Source organism: Orcinus orca, chromosome 13 (assembly GCF_937001465.1).
Source record: "Orcinus orca chromosome 13, mOrcOrc1.1, whole genome shotgun sequence".
Lineage (NCBI taxonomy): Eukaryota > Metazoa > Chordata > Mammalia > Artiodactyla > Delphinidae > Orcinus > Orcinus orca.
In genome coordinates, this window is record NC_064571.1 from 11,126,203 (window position 1) to 11,144,348 (window position 18,146).

Genomic DNA, 18,146 nt, shown 5'->3' on the forward strand with positions numbered 1-18,146 from the left:
AGAGCAGGGGAGGGGCTCATGAACGCTGCCTGGGGGAGAGGTGGGAGGTGCCAGGGTGCTATCAAAGCTGGAAACAAGACAGTGGAAGCCGGGTAAGGAAAAGAGGGATTCAAGGAATCCTACGAAGGCATTAGCGTTAAATGCAGTCACAAAAACATGAGCCATCCTAACTGCCGAAGTCATGAATACAGCAAATTTTGAGAGCAGAGAAAACAGACCAAAGATACACAGTAAATATAAGAAGTGCGGTATAAATACAAAAATATAAAAACTAGACACACATTAGTAGTAAATCTGAACTCAACACTAAAAGAAAAAGATCTTCAGACTGAATCACAAAGCAAAACCCAGCTGTGTGGTTTGTAAGAGCTTGTCCTTAAATCATCAGAGGTGCGAGGGCTACACCAACAGACATGCTCAACTGAGAGTAGGAAATGGGATTTTTACACCAGGGGAAGGAAAATTAAGGCTCAGAACCCTTCAGAGAGACCAAGGTGGTCTTTGGGGTCGGGGTGGGGGGCCCCGGGGGCACCTGTCCAGCATTAAAGGCCATCCCAGGGCCTGGGCTGGCCCACTGCAGCTTGATTTGCTCAGGGATGTTCAGGTTTACAGCTCTCTATATGTATAGCCCCCTTTAGGTAGGAAGTTTTATTATAGGGCAGCTGCTATACAGTATTACTGGGTAATCACTGCAATTGCCAGACAGAAACTATCTAGCTCTTCGTCTCTTTTTTTTCCCCTGGAAATGTCTAATTTTGCCAAGAAATTTCTGGTAAGGTTCCCAGGAACCTCACAGTCAAGTCTTATAAAAAGCCGACTCCTTTCAGGAAGCAATACAGTTGTTCAACGCTCTCTATCCCATGAAGTAAACTTTAGCATTTTCCTCGAGTCCTCAAAACCTCCATCAGCAAACGACCACGGTACTTTTCAGTCTGTGACACCCAGTCTGTGCTGCCCCAGAAGGCCAAGGTGGAAGCAGCTGGGCTAAGGGTTGGTTCTCTCCTCAGGGTGGCCGCTGAGGGGCAAACCCAGAACAAACAGGACTGGGCAATGGGCCACACTATGTCTCCATCCACACACCTGTGACTCCGTCCCAGGAAGCCTGACACAAATGGGGCCAACCCCAATGCGTTCCAGTTACTCAGCTAAAAGGTCGCCCATTCTTCCTTTAGTCAGAGAGTCCCCTCAGCATGTTAGGGGAAACCCAAGGCCACTCGGGGGGTCACTGCTGCTGCAGCACTGAGGCTGGTGCCATTCGGGGGAGCTGGTGCAAGGATTACAGGACTGCAGAGACAGTTGGGGCTTTCAGAGAACAGCTGAGTGTCTGATAATGGAAAAGGCAAGTGAACAGCACTGGGAGCTCAGGGGAGACAACCAAGGGCCTGGAAACTCCATAAGCAAAGCCCAGGGGAGAACAAGCGGTGGGGACTCGGGACGGGCTGTGTTCACATCTGGGTCATTACATCCCACACAGCATCACAGCGTCTGCTCAGGAACTCAAGCAGAAAGGGTGTTGATAAAGGGAAGCAGACGGAGGGGTTTTTGGAGCAGAGGATGAAGAAGCCCCAACAAACCTCCAGAAACTCCAGGGCGGGGCCCCCGGGCAGAGCTGGTATTAACACCCTGCTGCCAGGTATGCACCATCTGCCCTCGTGTCCGCCTATAACGGCTTCGCCTCCTCTCCCACCTCCCGGCCCTGCCTGGGCATCTCTCGCTGGCACCTCCCAACGGCACACTCTTACCTGGTCCCATACGGGAAACACAGGTGGAGGCTAAGGAGAGAGGAGGAGGTGGTGAAGACACCGAGTTGACATCCAGGCCCCTCACAGGGCACAGGGGATGACCTACAGGTGAACCAGTGCGACAGAGGGGGTGTGGAGGGAGGTGACCAGACAGCACCTGCGCCCTCCTCTGGGGACCCGCAGAGATTTCATCGCCTGAGGGCTGCAGCTCCTCTCATCTAGATCTTACGGGGCAGGAGACTGCAGCCAGGGATGCTAATTACAGTGGATTTGCTAAGGATTCTTCCTTCAACTCCAGAGTTATACACATTTGCCCAAAATATCTTCTTAATCTCTGAAATGGCACAGTAAGCAGAATTAAAATATTCTTGATAAGTGAAAGATATGCACACAAATAAACACAAATGAAAGAAAAACAAGTGGCACCAACTAGCTTCCAACCACCGTCCCTGTGATGAGTCCCCCAGTAAGGTGACTCCACAGATCAGTACCTGGCATGTCTGGGTTCTGAAAGCACACGGTCCACAGTGTCCCAAGGCCCTGCACCTGCGCATAAGACTCAGGATGGCGCCACTGACTACAGAGGCCAGGCGAGACACTTCACACCTGAGCACTGGAGTAAAAGCAGCGGAAATTAAGAACATGTGCTTATTTACAGATTTTCATTGCTTTTATTGAGCTTAGTATGAAATTAATTCTTTTCCTAAATTTCCTACTTCATGTTTTAATGTACCATGGAAGAAATATTTTCAGCTAAAAGAGAAAATTTTTAATTAAGATAGTTGTTGTAATGACCAAGAAAGCAACACAGGCTAATTCAATTAATCTAATTCCAAGAAATTACACAAAGGCCTTTGTTTTTCCAAAGATGCACAGAGAAAGGAAGAGTCGGTGTGTCTGCTTTTTAAAGGTGTTCATAAACTCTGCCTGGTGCAACGTCCTTGTAACTTACATTTAACCGGCCTCTTCCTGAGGGTCTACTGGACCAGGAAGAAAGGCAGTAATGGACCAGGTTCTCGGGTAGAAACAGCATGGTCTGGGTGCCCAGGCTGGTCTGGGCTGCGATGGGGAGCGGTGCGGACTTGGGCCAGCCACCCCTCCCTGAGCCTCCGGGTCTCAGCTGTAGAACGAGGGGCAGGACGAGATGCCACCTGAGGGAGCTTCTGGTGCAGCTGCCTGATAGATGGGTTCCCCTTGTCTGGGGCCTGAAAGTCCTGCCCTCTGAGCAGCCCCCACTTTCCATCCCAGCCTCACTTTCACTCAAGAACGTAAGATGGAGCAAAGCAAGAGGATGGAGAACAGGCAAGTCTTCCTTATCCACAGGCAAAATCAAGGATGTGGTTTTAGGGGCTCTTCTTTTATCGAAAAAGACTTTTCGGAAGCTTGTGACTGTAATGAGAAGCAAGCAGTGTATTTTGGAGTAGGGGGAACCTGGCCTTGGAAGCAGGAAAACAGTCACCTGGGAAGCTTCGGAACCAGCGTGGGTATCTGCCGGGCGCAGTAAGTGCTGACAGAGGCCTCCACGTGGAGGGGGTGCTTTTCCGACCTCACCTCTGCTTCCTTCCACTGCTGGTTAAAAATTGCAGACACAGGGGTACAGAGGTGACCAAATCCTGTCCCCTCCCCCATTGCTTAACTGGAGAGATCTTCATACAGTGAGGCATTTTCCCCAAAATGTGGTATGAGGATGGGGAACCCAGAAGAGAGGCCCCCAACCCTGTATGAAGGAGGCGACAAAGTCTTCCTGCTTTGGTCTCAGATTGGTCCACGGCCTTCAGTTTCACCCAGTTCCCAACATCCTCTCCCGGCCTGGCCTACTCCGGTCGCTCAGACTGGGCTTTGGCATGTGCTTCCCTTGGAATCGTCACAAGTCCATTCCTCTGACAACTCCTGCCTCGGCTCCCACAGGCTCTGGCTTCCAGTCCAATGCTGGCTCCCATGCTCGGGCCTGTCTACAGCCCAGCAGGCTCACCGGCCTCCCACCAAGCGTGTTTGCACACTGACCACCAGGCTGAGAGACGCGAGCCCCCCTCCTTCCTGCCTCCTGTAGGATGTCAGGAGATCCCCTAAGCTGGGACATGCCCCTCTCCATATGCTGTGAAGTCAGCTGGTTTCTAGACAAAGGGTGAGAAAGTGGCCTTATTCAAGTAAGATTACGCAGCACCAAGGAGAAGTTCTGTGAGGCTTACACCAATGGTGTCCTGCGGCTAAGGCCTGGTGTCTATGCCTCAGAGCTTCCCACAAGTTCGTGCCTTCACTCCTTTGGAAGACACTCGAGCGAGGAGCACAGATGTCAGCATCCGTCGGGGAAACAGTAATAACCTGAGTGTGTGTGTGACTGTACTGTTTCTTTAATCATGTCCATTTATGGAGGCAATGACATGCATTCCATCTGTGTAAGCAGAGAAGATGGATGGACAAGTGAGGAATCATACTGTGACAGACATTACCAGTACTCACCAGTGTCTAGTTCTCCCCTTTGTGAAAGAACACGTACAAGGTGGAGCAATTTATTTCATGCCAACAGGCTGTAGCCAGAAGTGACATAGGCCACTTCTGGGCCAAAACACTCAATGCTGGATGCACGCCTTCCGGACGCAAGCCCCCTCTGCAGGAGCAAACACCACATGGGTTTTTTTCAAACTCTCAATGGAAACATTTCTATTTGCTTTCATTTTTACTTTTAAAGCTGATGCACGCCTTCCGGACGCAAGCCCCCTCTGCAGGAGCAAACACCACATGGGTTTTTTGCAAACTCTCAATGGAAACATTTCTATTTGCTTTCATTTTTACTTTTAAAGCTAAACCCCACAATTCAGGGTGTGGAAACGTGAAATCACTGGATGGACCTTGCAGCTTCGACCAGTTTACGGTCCCACCGGCCATTTAGGAGGCAGAGGGCACATCAGTATCTGGACAGCAGGGAGCCGCCTTCTTCCTGGACTGGAAACCTGAAGCTGCAGACACCTTTATACGAATCCCCTTCCTCAGCATCTGGTCCAGAAACTTGATACAGACATATGTTCTCTAAATCCTGGGTGAAAATGAACTTTTTTTAAAAATAAATTTATTTATTTCATTTCATTTATTTTATTTTTGGCTGTGTTGGGTCTTCGTTGCTGTGAGCGGGCTTTTCTCTACTTGCGGCGAGCATGGGCTACTCTTCGTCGTGGTGCACGGGCTTCTCATTGCCGTGGCTTCTCTTGTTGTGGAGCACGGGCTCTAGGCGCACGGGCTTCAGTAGTTGTGGCACACGGGCTCAGTAGTTGTAGTTCGCGGGCTCTAGAGCGCAGGCTCAGTAGTTGTGGCACACGGGCTTAGTCGCTCTGCGGCATGTGGGATCTTCCCGGACCAGAGCTCAAACCCGTGTCCCCTGCATTGGCAGGCGGATTCTTAACCACTGCGCCACCAGGGAAACCCCTGAACTTTTATTTTAAAATATAATTTCTGAAGACCTCTCTGTAGTGGAAATTTCTTAGTTTTTCTATTTAGAGCAGGCTTCATGTTGGGTAATTCTTCATTAGGGTATAAATCTCCTCCTGTTTAAGATGACCGATCATACTATGGGATGCCTGGCACTGTCACAGGATGTACGAACTTACTTTAGACAAGACTATGGTGACACCTTAGGAAATGCTAAAAGCCCTTCATTGCTGCAGAAAGTAAAACTATATGACAGAGCTTCTTTAAAAACTTTGCATTTCTGAGCATAAAGTCACTTCACCTGAATCACCTGAAATCTTTTTGAAAGATTTCGAAAACTAATATCCATCTCAGCCCCCACTGCTCTACTCTCTGAAACCCCAAACTAAAGTAATCATCAAGAGTTTTGAAAACAAACCAAAAAATTTTATTTACAAAAGTAAATTTTCACTCATTTTTATATTCTCATAATGTTAATGCCAACAGCAACAGTCTCTGGGATATTTAAAACCCTTGATTTTAAAATGCATTGAGGTTTGTGCAGCTCATTTCCCCCCCAGTTATATTATAAAACTTATAAAGGTTTCTTTAGCTTTGTTGTTTGGGCACGCTTTTGTGCAGAAGTCACGTTTCAGGGTAGGCTTACCACCAGACATGATCACATAAGCATTGGCTGTGGATTTCCAAGAAGCAAAGGAGCCAATCTCAGCAAAGCTCGCACTGGCATCTTCAGCTGTTTAAATTTGAAGAGGAGTTCTGCGAAACTTGTGTTCCCTAAAGAAATGCAATTGGAGGGAAGGGGTCACGTATCTAAATAAATTCAGCGACACATCCTCTTTCAAAGAAGCTTCAGACACATGATCACATTTCAAGCTGGCGTTCTTCCGTTTGAAAACAATTACTGAAAGATAATATTTAAACTATGAAATTCCCTAATGCACTATAGGGTATGATTTGATATAAAATTTTAATTTATCCATTCTGTACTTCAGAAATTGACCTGTAACCATATGTGAAACTATTAATACTGTTTAAATACATATATTACTTAAATATAATTAATAAATGTGCCCATCTATCCTCAATTACCATAATCCATGCACTTAATAATTTACCTAAAAAAAAAGACACAGGCTCAAAATGAGTAACAGAGAAGTTAATCTAAAGCCTCTTCCTCTAACAAGCAATGGTTCCCAATCTTGGTCCAACAGAGTCTGATGTAATTTATGTGGAGTACAGCCTGGGATCTAGAGCTCTGAAAGCTGCCCAGGTGATTCTGATGTGCAGCCAAGGTCAAGAACCACTGCTCTAAGGGGACGCAGTAAGTGTATGACCTGCAAATTCTATTAAGCATCATCTTCCTCTTTGCCTCCATCCTCACCACATGCCACTGTCCACAGTTCCCTTTCCTCAGCCCCAACATATACACATACATGATCCCGATGAGTCTCTAAGCCACAACAAGCATCCTAGTAGACATGCAGACAGCAGAGTGTACAGGTGGGTCATATGATCCCATGAAGATGGACAGAGAAGAGTCTCATGATATGAATCGAGTGGCTTTCTGATAAAAGCATAACTAACACAAGAAAGAGTTGTAATGCTGCACAAAATATGAAGAAAGCAACTATTTCTCTTTAGTATTTCCTTTTATCGACTCTGCCAGTAATCTGTGAATTAAATGTGTTTAATAAACCTCAACAGGAATTAAGAGAGATTTCCTATTTAATTGTTATCCACAGTGTTCCCAAGACCTTGCTAAAACTCAAAGACAGAGAACAAATACATATGAGCTATGGAAAACATCTCCAGTGTTCTGATACACTGTGGACTCTAACAGACCATTTAGACTTTTTTTTTTTTTTTGGCCACAACACGCGGCATGAGGGATCTTAGTTCCCTGACCAAGGATTGAACCCTCACCCCCTGCAGTGGAAGCACAGAGTCCTAACCACTGGACCACCAGGGAAGTCCCCAGACCATTCAGACTTAATGTGACTATCACTATGGTTAGGTTTAAATGTATCATCTTGCCATTTGTTTTCTATTTTCTCTGTCTGTTCTCTGGTTCCCCCTTTTCCTCTTTTCCTCTCTCTTGGACTGAGTACTTTTTATGATTCCACTATAGCTCCTTTATTGCTTATTGGCTCTAACTCTGTTTTCTTATCTTAGTGGTTGCTTTATGATTTATAGTATCATCTCTATCACAGATTACCTTCAAGTAAGATTATATCTCTTCACAGGTAGTATAAGGGCCTTATGGCTGTAATTCCATTTCTCCCTGCCCAGCCTCTGAGCTATTATTGTCATACATTTTGCTTTTCAGATTTTATAAACCCCATAGTACATTTTTATTATTTTTATAAGTCAATTATCTTTAAAAAGTATTTTTAAAAGAAACAAACCTTATGTATATCTCCATGTAGTTACCATCTCCAATGCTCTTCATTCCTTTGTGTAGATCCATATTTCAATCTGACATTATTTTCCTTCTGCCTCAAGGACTTACTGTAACATTTCCAGTAGTGTGGGTCTGCTGTTGATGAATTGTCCCAGCTTTTGTGTGTCTGAAAAAGGCTTTATTTCATGGTCTTTTTTTTTTTTTGAAAGATATTTTTGCTGGGTATAAAATTCTAACTAGATAGTGGTTTTCCTTTGAGTCCTTTACAGATGTTACTCCACTAATTTATCACTTGCATTGTTTCCTACGCTATCACTCTTATTTTTTTCTCTGTAACATGTCTTTTTCCTCTGGCTGCTTTGAAGACTTTTTATCATTAGTTTTAGGCAATTTGGTTATTATGTGCCTTGGTGCAACTTTCTTCATGTTTCTCAGGCTCGGGATTCATTGAACTTCTTGCAACTGTGGACCTCAGTTTTCATTAAACTTGTAAATTTTCCACCCATTATTTCTTCGAGTATTTTTTTCTGTCCCTCTCCCCCATTTTTCTCTTCTTCAGGGACTCCAATCTCATGTAAATTGGGTCCTTTAAGTCCCAGAGCTTACTCCATTTTTAATGCTCTGTTGCTTTTTTTTTTTAAATTTTTTTCTTTTTGCATTTCATTTTGGATAGTTTCTAATGCTATGTCTTCAAACTCAGTATCTTTTTTTATTCTGCAATGTCTAATCTGCTATTAATCCCATTCAGTGTGTTTTTCTCAGAATTATAGTTTTCACCTCTAAAAGTTCAGTTAGATTCTTTTTATATTTCCATATCTCTTAATGTTCTGAAATATGGAATAATGTTATATGGAATTGAGTTATAATAACTGTCTTAATGTCCTTGTCTGCTAACATCCATGTCAATTCCAGGTCAGTTGTAATTGATTTCTCACCTCCTTCATTATAGGCTGTATTTTCCTGTTTCTTTGTATGCCAGACATCATGAATTTTACCGTAGGTGCTGGATATTTTCGTATTTCTGTATTCTTGAGCTTTCAGGATATAGTTATATTACTTGAAAAGCAGTTTGATCCTTTTGTGTCGTGCCTTTAAGATTTTTAAGGTGGGCTAAAATATTTTAGTCTAAGGCTAAATATTTCTGTTTAATCTGTTTAGTCTAGGGCTAAATATTTCCCATCATGGAGGCAAGACCACACTGAGTACAGCCCCTTAAATTGTGAAATTGTGGGAACAGACACTGTTCCTGAACCTGTGCAAACTGGTTCTCTCTAATCCATTAGGACAGTTCTTCCCTCAGCCTTGGGAAACTTCTTCACATGCACGTGCTGATTAGTAAGGACTCTTCTGATATTTGAGGGGGACCCTCTGCAGACATCTGGCATTCTCTGTGTGCAGCTCTCTCCTCTCTGGCACTCTATCATGTAAACTCTAGCTCCTTTGGCTCCCTGTACTCTCAGCTCCATCACCTCAACTGAAGGAGTCTTCCAGGCTCTTCCTGGGTTCCCTCTCCCTCCTTCACAGTCTGGAAACTCTAAGGCTGTTAGCTTTTTAGGGCCAATCACAGGGCTTATGTCATTTGTTTCTCATCTCTCAGGGCTCACTCTTCTTCATTGCCTGATATACGTCTCAAAAGCCATTGTTTCATATGCAGTGTCCAGTTTTCTTTGTTGTTTTTTCAGCTTGTTTATTTTGTGTTGTTTTGTTTTCTTTTTTCAGGCAGGATAGTAAATCAGATCTCTGTTACTCCATCCTGGATGAAAAAGGAAGTCTATGCTTTAAATTTTTTCTTCTTTTATTTTTAGTACCTTGACTTTTATGCAACTAGGTGTGGTTTTCTTTGTATTTATCTTGCTCAGGGGTCACTGTAGGTTGATGTTCATCATCCATTTTTCAAAATTCTTAGCCTCTGTCTCTTTAAATATGGCTTCTATCTCATGTTCTCTCTCCTCATATTCTGGGATCTCAACTACATGCATGTTTGACTTCTTCACCGTGTTCCACATCTCTCTTTTCTGAATTTTCCATTCATTTTTCTCTCTGTGCTTCAATCTGTTTATTTTCTACACACTTGTCTTGTAGTTCATTTATCTGCTGTGTCTAATATGTTAATTAATCTACACACTGAATTCTTTTTTCTTTTTTTTCCTCTTTTTTTTTTTTTTTTTTTGCTGCACCCACACAGCTTACAGGATCTTAGTTTCCCGACCAGGAGTCAAACCTGGGCCCTGGGCGGTGAAATCATGGAATCCTAAGAACTGAACTGCCAGGGAATTCCCTATATACTGATTTCTTAATTTTAGTTATATTTTTCAGTTTTAGAATTTCCATTTAACTCTCACTGATTCCAGATTTCTGGTGAAATTCTGTATCTTTTCCTCTATTTTCTTGGAAATATTAGTCAGTTATTAGTCATAGTAACTCCAGATACTGGAGTTATGGAAGTCTGATAACTCCAATGTCTGGATCACATACAAGTCTCTTTCTTCTACCTTTTATTCCTATTATGTCTTTTAATTGTGATTCAACACTGATACTATGATTTAAAAACTGTAGAAGTTTAAGACATTTTCTTCCTCCTATACAGGTTAATTTTTCTTCTATCAGGGAGGTAGTATGCAAGCAGATCTCCTCAATTCTGCTCTAGGCTAATTTTTAGGTCTGCTGTGTTTCAGTGTTACCTTTCCTGCTAGGGCTTGGCCCTGCTACTGTTTCATGTGAATGTCTGGGATTGGCAGGCCTTGAGTACCACCCTTTGCCTCCTTGGCACTATGCTGTTGTTGGAATCGTTGCCCACATTTTTAGCCTCCTGGTTTCTGCTAGATTTCTTGAAGTTTTATCCTGCGCATGTGCAGGTTAAGATTTGGCAAATGCCTCAAGGGAAGAGTGTGTCCAGGTTTTTGAGTTATTATTCCTCTTGTCCCCTCCTATCTGGGACTTTGCTCCTCAAGTTCTAGCCCTGGGCAATCATTAATCCAACCTCTGGCTCCTCTGCCCAGTAGCACTGCTGCTTTTTACTGGGACTCTACTTCTTGTAATGAATTGACAAATGCCTCTGGGAGAAAGCCAGAGTAAATATGGAGCTCCTCAAATGAGTCCCTTCTCTCAGGAATTCTTGTCTCTCAATCAAGTCTGGTCACTATGGTTGCCACCAATTCCTTTAAACTTTATGTAGTTTGTCCACTTTTATATTTGCTTTTGTAGGAGAGTCAGTCTAATGCGAGCAATTCCACTGTGGCCATAACTGCAACAGAAGTCTCTGAACAGTGCATTTTCATCTGAGGTTTTCAAAGCAGCTATAAATCAGTAATATCATTAAACTTTTAAGTTTAAATGATTAAATGGACAAATTTTGTATCTGATTACATATTCTGAAAAATACAATTAGATGCTAAGATTTTAAACTCTCTATTATGAAAACAATCAAATGTCAATACATACAAAATTAGGTACCTGATCATTTCAAAGCTTTATAATATTAGAAATTAATATTATGTGTTTTAAAAAAATCCAAACTGAAAACCCAAAAAATACAGAAAAATAACTTTAATAAAAATCAATTAACAGAGAAAAAGAATATGAACATTTAGTTTATTAGTATATACTGGTATCTGGGGCCCTGTGAAGAATCCATCCTCTTCTGAACGTAAATAAAGGTTTATGCATGTGTAAAATTCGGATAGTTTGGGGTTTTTTTTTTTTTCTTCCAGAAAAAATTCTGAACAATAACACCCAAACATGAATGAAGCCAAAAACCTAACTGGAGAAAATAACTCAGTTTAGAAACACCTCCTAACAAGAAACTAAACCCATCAGCGGGTAATACAGGTACTGAAAAGAGGATGTAGATGTGCAATTACCTTCTAGTCCTATAGACGGCAGGTGCCGCGGGGCTGGCACTGAGTGGTAGACGAGGAAACAGGCCAGCATGCTCAGCTGCGACTCCTCGCAGGGCTGCCCGTTGAGGTAGGCGTGCACACACCCATCACCCCCAGCTGTGAGAGAAGCACACATGGAACAGAACCAATCGATTACAGAGCTGAGAGGCACAAGGAACGCCTTCTTTTTATTATTTTCTCATCAAGAGCTCATTGAGCACTTACCATATACCACACAGGTCCTGTACTGGGCATTAAGGCTACTGTGATAAACCAGACAGAGTGCCCGTCACTGCGGAGCTTAGAGTGCTGCGGGGGACGGAGATACTACATACCTAACGATGCAAACAAATGCTAATCATAAATTGTGATGAGTGCCATGAGGGTGCAGTGGTCACCCTGGTCGTCTCCCCAAACACCCATTCTACCACCCTTCCCTCCACTGTCACATCTGAGGGGACTGACTGCAGCTCCAGGACTGGATCCTGATTTATCTTGGCCAGAGGTTCTCAAACTTTAACAGGCATCAGATTCACCTAGAGGACTGATTAAAACACAGATGGGTGGGTCCCCACAATTTCTTGGATGGGGCCAGAAAAACTGTATTTCTAAAAGGTTCCCAAGTGATCCCACTGTTGCTGCTCCAGAGACCACACTGTGAGAACCACTGGTCTGGGACAATCAGGGCAACCCCACTTCCCTGACACAGTGACTGGTTCAAGGACAGGCAGACCTAAGCCATTCAGAGAGACACTCTACCCCGGGGATTGATCGAGGAATGTGCATGAGTTCCAGTGCAAGCCAGAGACACAAGGAGATGCTTGAGAACATGTTTGCTAGAGGCTTCTGGGAAACAAATTCCTCATTCTTATGGCAAAGCTCCTGGAAGCAACTCTATTCTTCCTCTGAGTTGGAGCAAGGAACTGTTACAGTCAGTTCATTGCCATCAGAAAGAAGTACTCTGAGGATAAAGTCATGGCACAGAGTGTCACTGATGGAACCTCAGAGAAATGGAGCTGGAGCCACTGGAGCGACAGCCTGCCGTAACTGTGGACTTCCAATTATATAAGTTTATAGGTGTCCTATTGTTGGAGCCAGGCTGAGTCAGGCCTTCTGTTACTTGCAGACAAAGGCATTTTGATACAGAGAAAAAGGTTGAGAGAAAGAGAGATATAAAGATGGCAGGAAAGCTGCCTGAGGCAGTGTGGTCTTGGAAGGCCTGTGTGGAAGGGGCATGTAAGTGGAGGCTGCAAGAATGAGTATGAGTTGGGCAGGGAAAGAATGAGAGGAAAAAGGTTCTCGGGAGGGAAAGCAGCACATTCAACAGTCCCGTGGTGAGAAAGAACTCCATGCTTTCGGGGAACTGGAAGGGACCAGGGTGCCTGAGTGGAGTTTGTGAGGAGCAGGTGGTATAGAAAGAGGCTGTAGAGGGAGACAGAGGCCTTGCTGGTCATGCGGGGCCTGCTGGCCACATGGTACAGATTTTTTTCACAACTGAATCAGCAGCCTTTGCGAGTGTTGCTGTTGAAGTGTTGAATCAGAACACTTCAACACAAGTGTTGAAGCAGAAGTGTTGAATCTGTTTACTCTTTGAAAGACCATTGTCAGTTGACTAGAGACAGTGAGAGGGAGATGAGAATGAAAAACAGGAAGACTTGCAGGAGGCTACAGGTCCAGGCAAGAAATAATCACGGTTTGTTCTAGGATAGAAGCAGCAAAATGTGGACAGAGTTAGGAGATATTTAAGAGTTAGGACTGAAAGGATGTGGTAATGGATTGGCTACCGCAGAAGACAGGAGAGGGAGGGAGAGGAAGGGGCAAGGGTGACTCCCAGAAAGGTAACGAAGGAATGACAGTGAAACTAAGTGATGAAACTAAGAAAGAACGGTCGGAGGGTTTTTTTAAAAAAAAAAAAGAATTGGGAAAGTGTGCCGTCACAAAGGTCAAGGGAGGTCTGTTTCCATAAGAATGAGAGGGAGCGACAGGAAGACTATCAGGGGTCCACTGAACCTGACATGAGGATGTTAGTCTGGTGGGAGTGGGAACATCTGGGGGTGGCAGCAGGAGGGGTGATAAAGGAGGCAAGAGGAGACCCTGCTGTGGCAACCTGTCAAGAGAGGAAGGAGAGAGCGTGGTCGCTCACAGTTCCTCGTCAACGACTTTCTCATGCCTACTGGCCTTTTTTTTTTTTTTTTTTTTTTTGCGGTACGCGGGCCTCTCACTGTTGTGGCCTCTCCCGTTGCGGAGCACAGGCTCCGGACGCGCAGGCTCAGCGGCCATGGCTCACGGGCCCAGCCGCTCCGCGGCATGTGGGATCCTCCTGGACCGGGGCACGAACCCGTGTCCCCTGCATCGGCAGGCGGACTCTCAACCACTGCGCCACCAGGGAAGCCCTTGCCTACTGGCTTTTTGTTTCACTGATTTTCTCTACACTTTTTCTGCTTCCAATTTCACTGATTTCAGCTCTTATATCCTTGCTTTGGGTTTATTTTGCTTTTCTTTTTCTAATTTCTCAAAGAACTTAGATTAGTAATTTGAGACTTTCCTACTGTAAGCACTTAGCACTATAAATTTCCCACTTTAGCAGGAAGACTTACACTACAAAATTTCAAAATTTACTCTAAACCTACAGTAGTTAGGGAAGCGTAGTCCTGGCATAAAGACAGACATACAGATCAATCGTACAGAATTGAGTCCAGAAACAGACTCACACTTACACAGTCCACTGATTTTCAACAAAGGCTCCAGAGCAATTCAATGAGAAAGAAAAGCCTTTTGCATAAGTGGTCCTGGAACAACTAGATATCCATATTTAAAGCTGAGAAAAAAGAAAACTCCCAGCTCACACCAGGCATAAAGTAGGAGAACATATCTGCAAAACATATCTGACAGAGCTTGCAGCCAGAATATGTTAAAAACCCCTACAACTCAACACTCAAGACAGCCAATTTTAAAAATGGGTAAAGGTTTGAAAAGACACTTTGCAAAGGGTATATGAATAACTAACACATGCAAAAATAATTAACATGATGAGTCATCACGGAAATGCAAATTAAAACTACAATGAGACACCACTACATATTCAGTAGACTGTCTAAAACTACAGACTAACAATGCCAAAATCTGCACTGCATCCCACTGCTGGCAGGAATGTAAAATGGTACAATTTGGAAAATAACTGAGCATGTCAATGGGTGAATGTACAGATGATATAAGAATGGCAGAATGTTGATACTGTTGAAGCTGGGTAATGGGATTTATTATACTATTATGTTTACTTTGCATTATGCTTTAAATTTTCCATAATAAAATATAAAAGTAAATAAAACTTTTTAAGTTCTTCAACTTTAAACCCATTTTCTTTGTTCAATTAAAATCCATTTGAGGAGATAAATCACAAAACATGTACACAATATGATCAGTCTGCTCCATTTCCAGACTTCATGGCTATAGTTTGGGTTACTAGTGAGCCACCTTAAAAGTCCATATATTCATCTGTGATTTCACTGAGACACAAATATGAATGACAGTTTCCAGTGCTGTCACACGGCCTCTGCATCGTCATTTAATTTATTGTTCTCCGCCCCAAAGCTAATAGTATCTGTGAGGGGAGACCACATACTTAAGAGGCTTTTTTTTTTTTTTTTTTTTGCGGTACGCGGGCCTCTCACTGTTGTGGCCTCTCCTGTTGCGGAGCACAGGCTCTGGACACGCAGGCTCAGCGGCCATGGCTCACGGGCGCAGCCGCTCCGTGGCATGTGGGATCTTCCTGGACCAGGGCACGAACCCGTGTCCCCTGCATCGGCAGGCAGACTCTCAACCACGGCGCCACCAGGGAAGCCCAAGAGTTTTTTTAAAGTGATAGTTCTTTTTAAATAAAAAAATAAATACACATTTTTGGCAATCAGAGTGGCAAGTCAAAGCTGGTGAAGGTTACTTACAATGCTGTAACCCACCACCACCAAATGCCCTGAAGAGCAGTGAGGAGAAAGCAATTCAGGGCACTGTTTTAGAGAACGCTCTAGTCACTGCCAAAGCTTCATCACATTATATGAAACATGCAAATCAGAGAATCTGCAAAGGTTTAAGGACTTATTTCTTATCAACAGCAAGGGTCTGCTATGGGTGATCAAACACTAAATTGAAGTATAAAAGAACATCAACACCTATAAAATAACATGTATTTTTCTCCCAAACATGAGAACAAAACGATTATCATATTTTTAGAAATTGTGAAACTGCACGAGCTTTCAAATCCCAAGAAGAAATACCAGAGCACATGCAGGTGTTAAACATAAACACTGGGAGTTTGAAATTGCTGTTTTCCATATATATCACTCACAATCTGGTTTACAGTTAAATCTTTTTGGAATTTTTTTTTAATGAAACAAATAGCGTATTCATATCGGGGGAGAGATGGGTGCAGATGGGAAATAGGGAGGCAAGGGTCCCCCTCATGTTTGCCAAAAACCACTGCCCCACCCGCCTCCACCCTCACCTCCCTCCTCTGGGGAGGGGCCCTGGCAGGCTCCCCGCTTCTAGTGGGTCTCCCTCTTCCTCCTCCCCTGCACCTCCAGTGCCTGGGCAGAGCCCACCCCGGCTCTAAAGCCAGGTGAAGACAGGCTCAAACTAACGTTCTTCCCCCTTCCTCCACCTCCCCCTCACTCCCATCTCTTGTCTAACTAAAATACAGAAAAAGCAAGAGCAGCTGGGACCTGGGAGCATCAGTCACCCGGGGGCTGGGGCAGGGCAGGCAGCGGAGCCTCAGCCAGGTGTAGTGGAACACGCAGATAGCTTTAAACATAATTATATTCGAATTCCTGGGTTCTACCAGTTACTAACAACTTTACAGAATTAGGAACTGTTCCTACTGATACCACTAGAGTTAGTATTTACTCAAAGCAAGTTGCTCTCAGATACATACTGGAAGCATTAGAACTGAAAAGAATAAAAAGATCAAGGGGTTAACTATTAAAAATCAATTTCAGGCATATATTACACATCAAACAGCTTTCCATATATCAAAAAGCCCCATCACTCGCCTCCCATGATTACTTCTACACTGTCAGGAGTAATTTCACAGTCTCCCTGCAATCACAAGGCAGTGCTTCTGCGGACAGAAAGCCAGTTACATATGCCCCAGGTCCTCACTGACTGACTCACAGAACTGGTAAAAGAAGCATTCACTCTAAGTCCACATCAAGTTTTCAGTGTACACAAGGTAAAGGCAGAAAAGAGGGCCTCAGGTAGGTGACAGGCCACACCCCTAAGAAACAGAAGAGAGAGGCACGGGAAAGAAACACGATCTGACGTTAGAAAAGATAAAACAAGTTCCTAAGTGTCAAGTGGTATTTAAAATGCTGTATGTATATTCTCCCCGTGGCTTATAAAGCAGAGTTAAATATATTTGTTAAAGAAGTTAAAGTAGATAATCAATGTAATGCATCTAACTGGAAACTATATCTATAGCCATTCGGGATTGTACTCAGACTTATCTTGCTTTCCAATGGAAAAAAAAGGTCAAAACAGAAACACCTGAGTCCCAGTGTAGCTTAAAAACACAAAGGGCGCAATGCTGTTATTACCTTGTAGCCACTGGTCCAGAGTATTATCAATAGTGCATTTGACAACAGGGAGGAATTCCGAGTTCATGAAGAGCCCTCGCTTAGGGTGGTTCTGCAGCCGCTCCTGATGGCTTCTGGAGCTGAAAAACTCTAGCACCAACTTTATCTGCCAAAGTTCAGATGTCTCGGACATTTCTCTTCTTCCCAGTCTTCTTACAGCCTTGCAGAGAAAAGAGAAACAGCAATCTACTTAATGAAAGAGTAAAGATGCAACTGTCACTTCCTCAGAGTTGTATACTAGAGTATTTTTTAAATGTGCCTCATAAGATCAATAAAGGGCAGAGGGGAACCCATTCTGGGTTTTGCTGCAGTCTGCCCCACAGAGGAGCCCCTACTGGGTTTACATACATGGCCCACTCTCTTCAAAATGAACATGAACAGCCTTCAGGTGAAAAAACAGCAAAGGCAAATGAGCTCATTCTTGGCTCAATGGCTCTGAAAAATGAAGACCAATAGGTCTACAGCCAGTCACCTCTGGGAAACCCAGGTTGGGTACAATGACATGGCCAGGATCAGGCCAGGGATTCCAGGGGTCAGAAGGCAAAAGTATTATTGATAGTGCTGTTCTTGGGACCCATCTGCAAAGTCACCAAGGCTGCAACCAGAAGGGATGTTCTTCTCTAGATACACACCCACAACTGCAAGGGGTGAAGAAGGTTCAGAGTGTAAAAAGAGAACACACTCTCAGCCAGCAACTAAAAAATGCAACTCATTACTTGGCTGTTGTATAGAGAGATACTGTGAGAAGCAGTACCAGTGTGAACATCAGGTATTCATACTTATCAACCAAAAAGGTGGATACCTGACAATAATGGCATTCTAGGCCTACTCGGTTACACTGGAACTGGCCTTTTAATTAAGATTGTTACTTAACACAGGTTTTGGGGAATTATCTCCTGTGTTTTCCCACTCAGTTTTTCAGTAGAGATTATTTTTCCATTAGAGATTACTTCCTTTGACTTTAGACACTGAGTCCCAAATTCTCATCTGTGAACTCATTATATCACAGTCACTCGAAGGGCTGTTTAAAACTACAGATCCTGGACTTCATCTCAGAAATTCTAATTCAGTAACTATG

General features: G+C 43.7%; 1 protein-coding gene across 11 annotated transcripts in view; it reads right to left on the bottom strand.

Annotated features, from left to right (window-relative positions):
* The window catches only part of ANAPC1 (anaphase promoting complex subunit 1), a 167,060-nt gene that overhangs the window by 59,807 nt on the left and 89,107 nt on the right, over positions 1–18,146 (bottom strand). For 5 of the 11 annotated variants that reach the window (XR_007470730.1, XR_007470729.1, XR_007470731.1 and 2 more), the window contains exons 46-48: positions 17,030–17,228; positions 11,427–11,561; positions 5,812–5,939 (exon numbers count right to left, since the gene is read on the bottom strand). Coding sequence is in view for 7 of the 11 variants with exons in the window: in XM_033399993.2 (XP_033255884.1) it covers positions 5,824–5,939; positions 11,427–11,561; positions 17,030–17,228 (450 nt within the window). In the remaining 4 variants the exon portion in view is untranslated. Of the gene's footprint in view, positions 1–4,815; positions 5,282–5,569; positions 5,940–11,426; positions 11,562–17,029; positions 17,229–18,146 lie in introns of those variants that run through there. The other 6 variants (XM_033399995.2, XM_033399996.2, XM_004276751.3 and 3 more) reach the window with 2 other exon arrangements.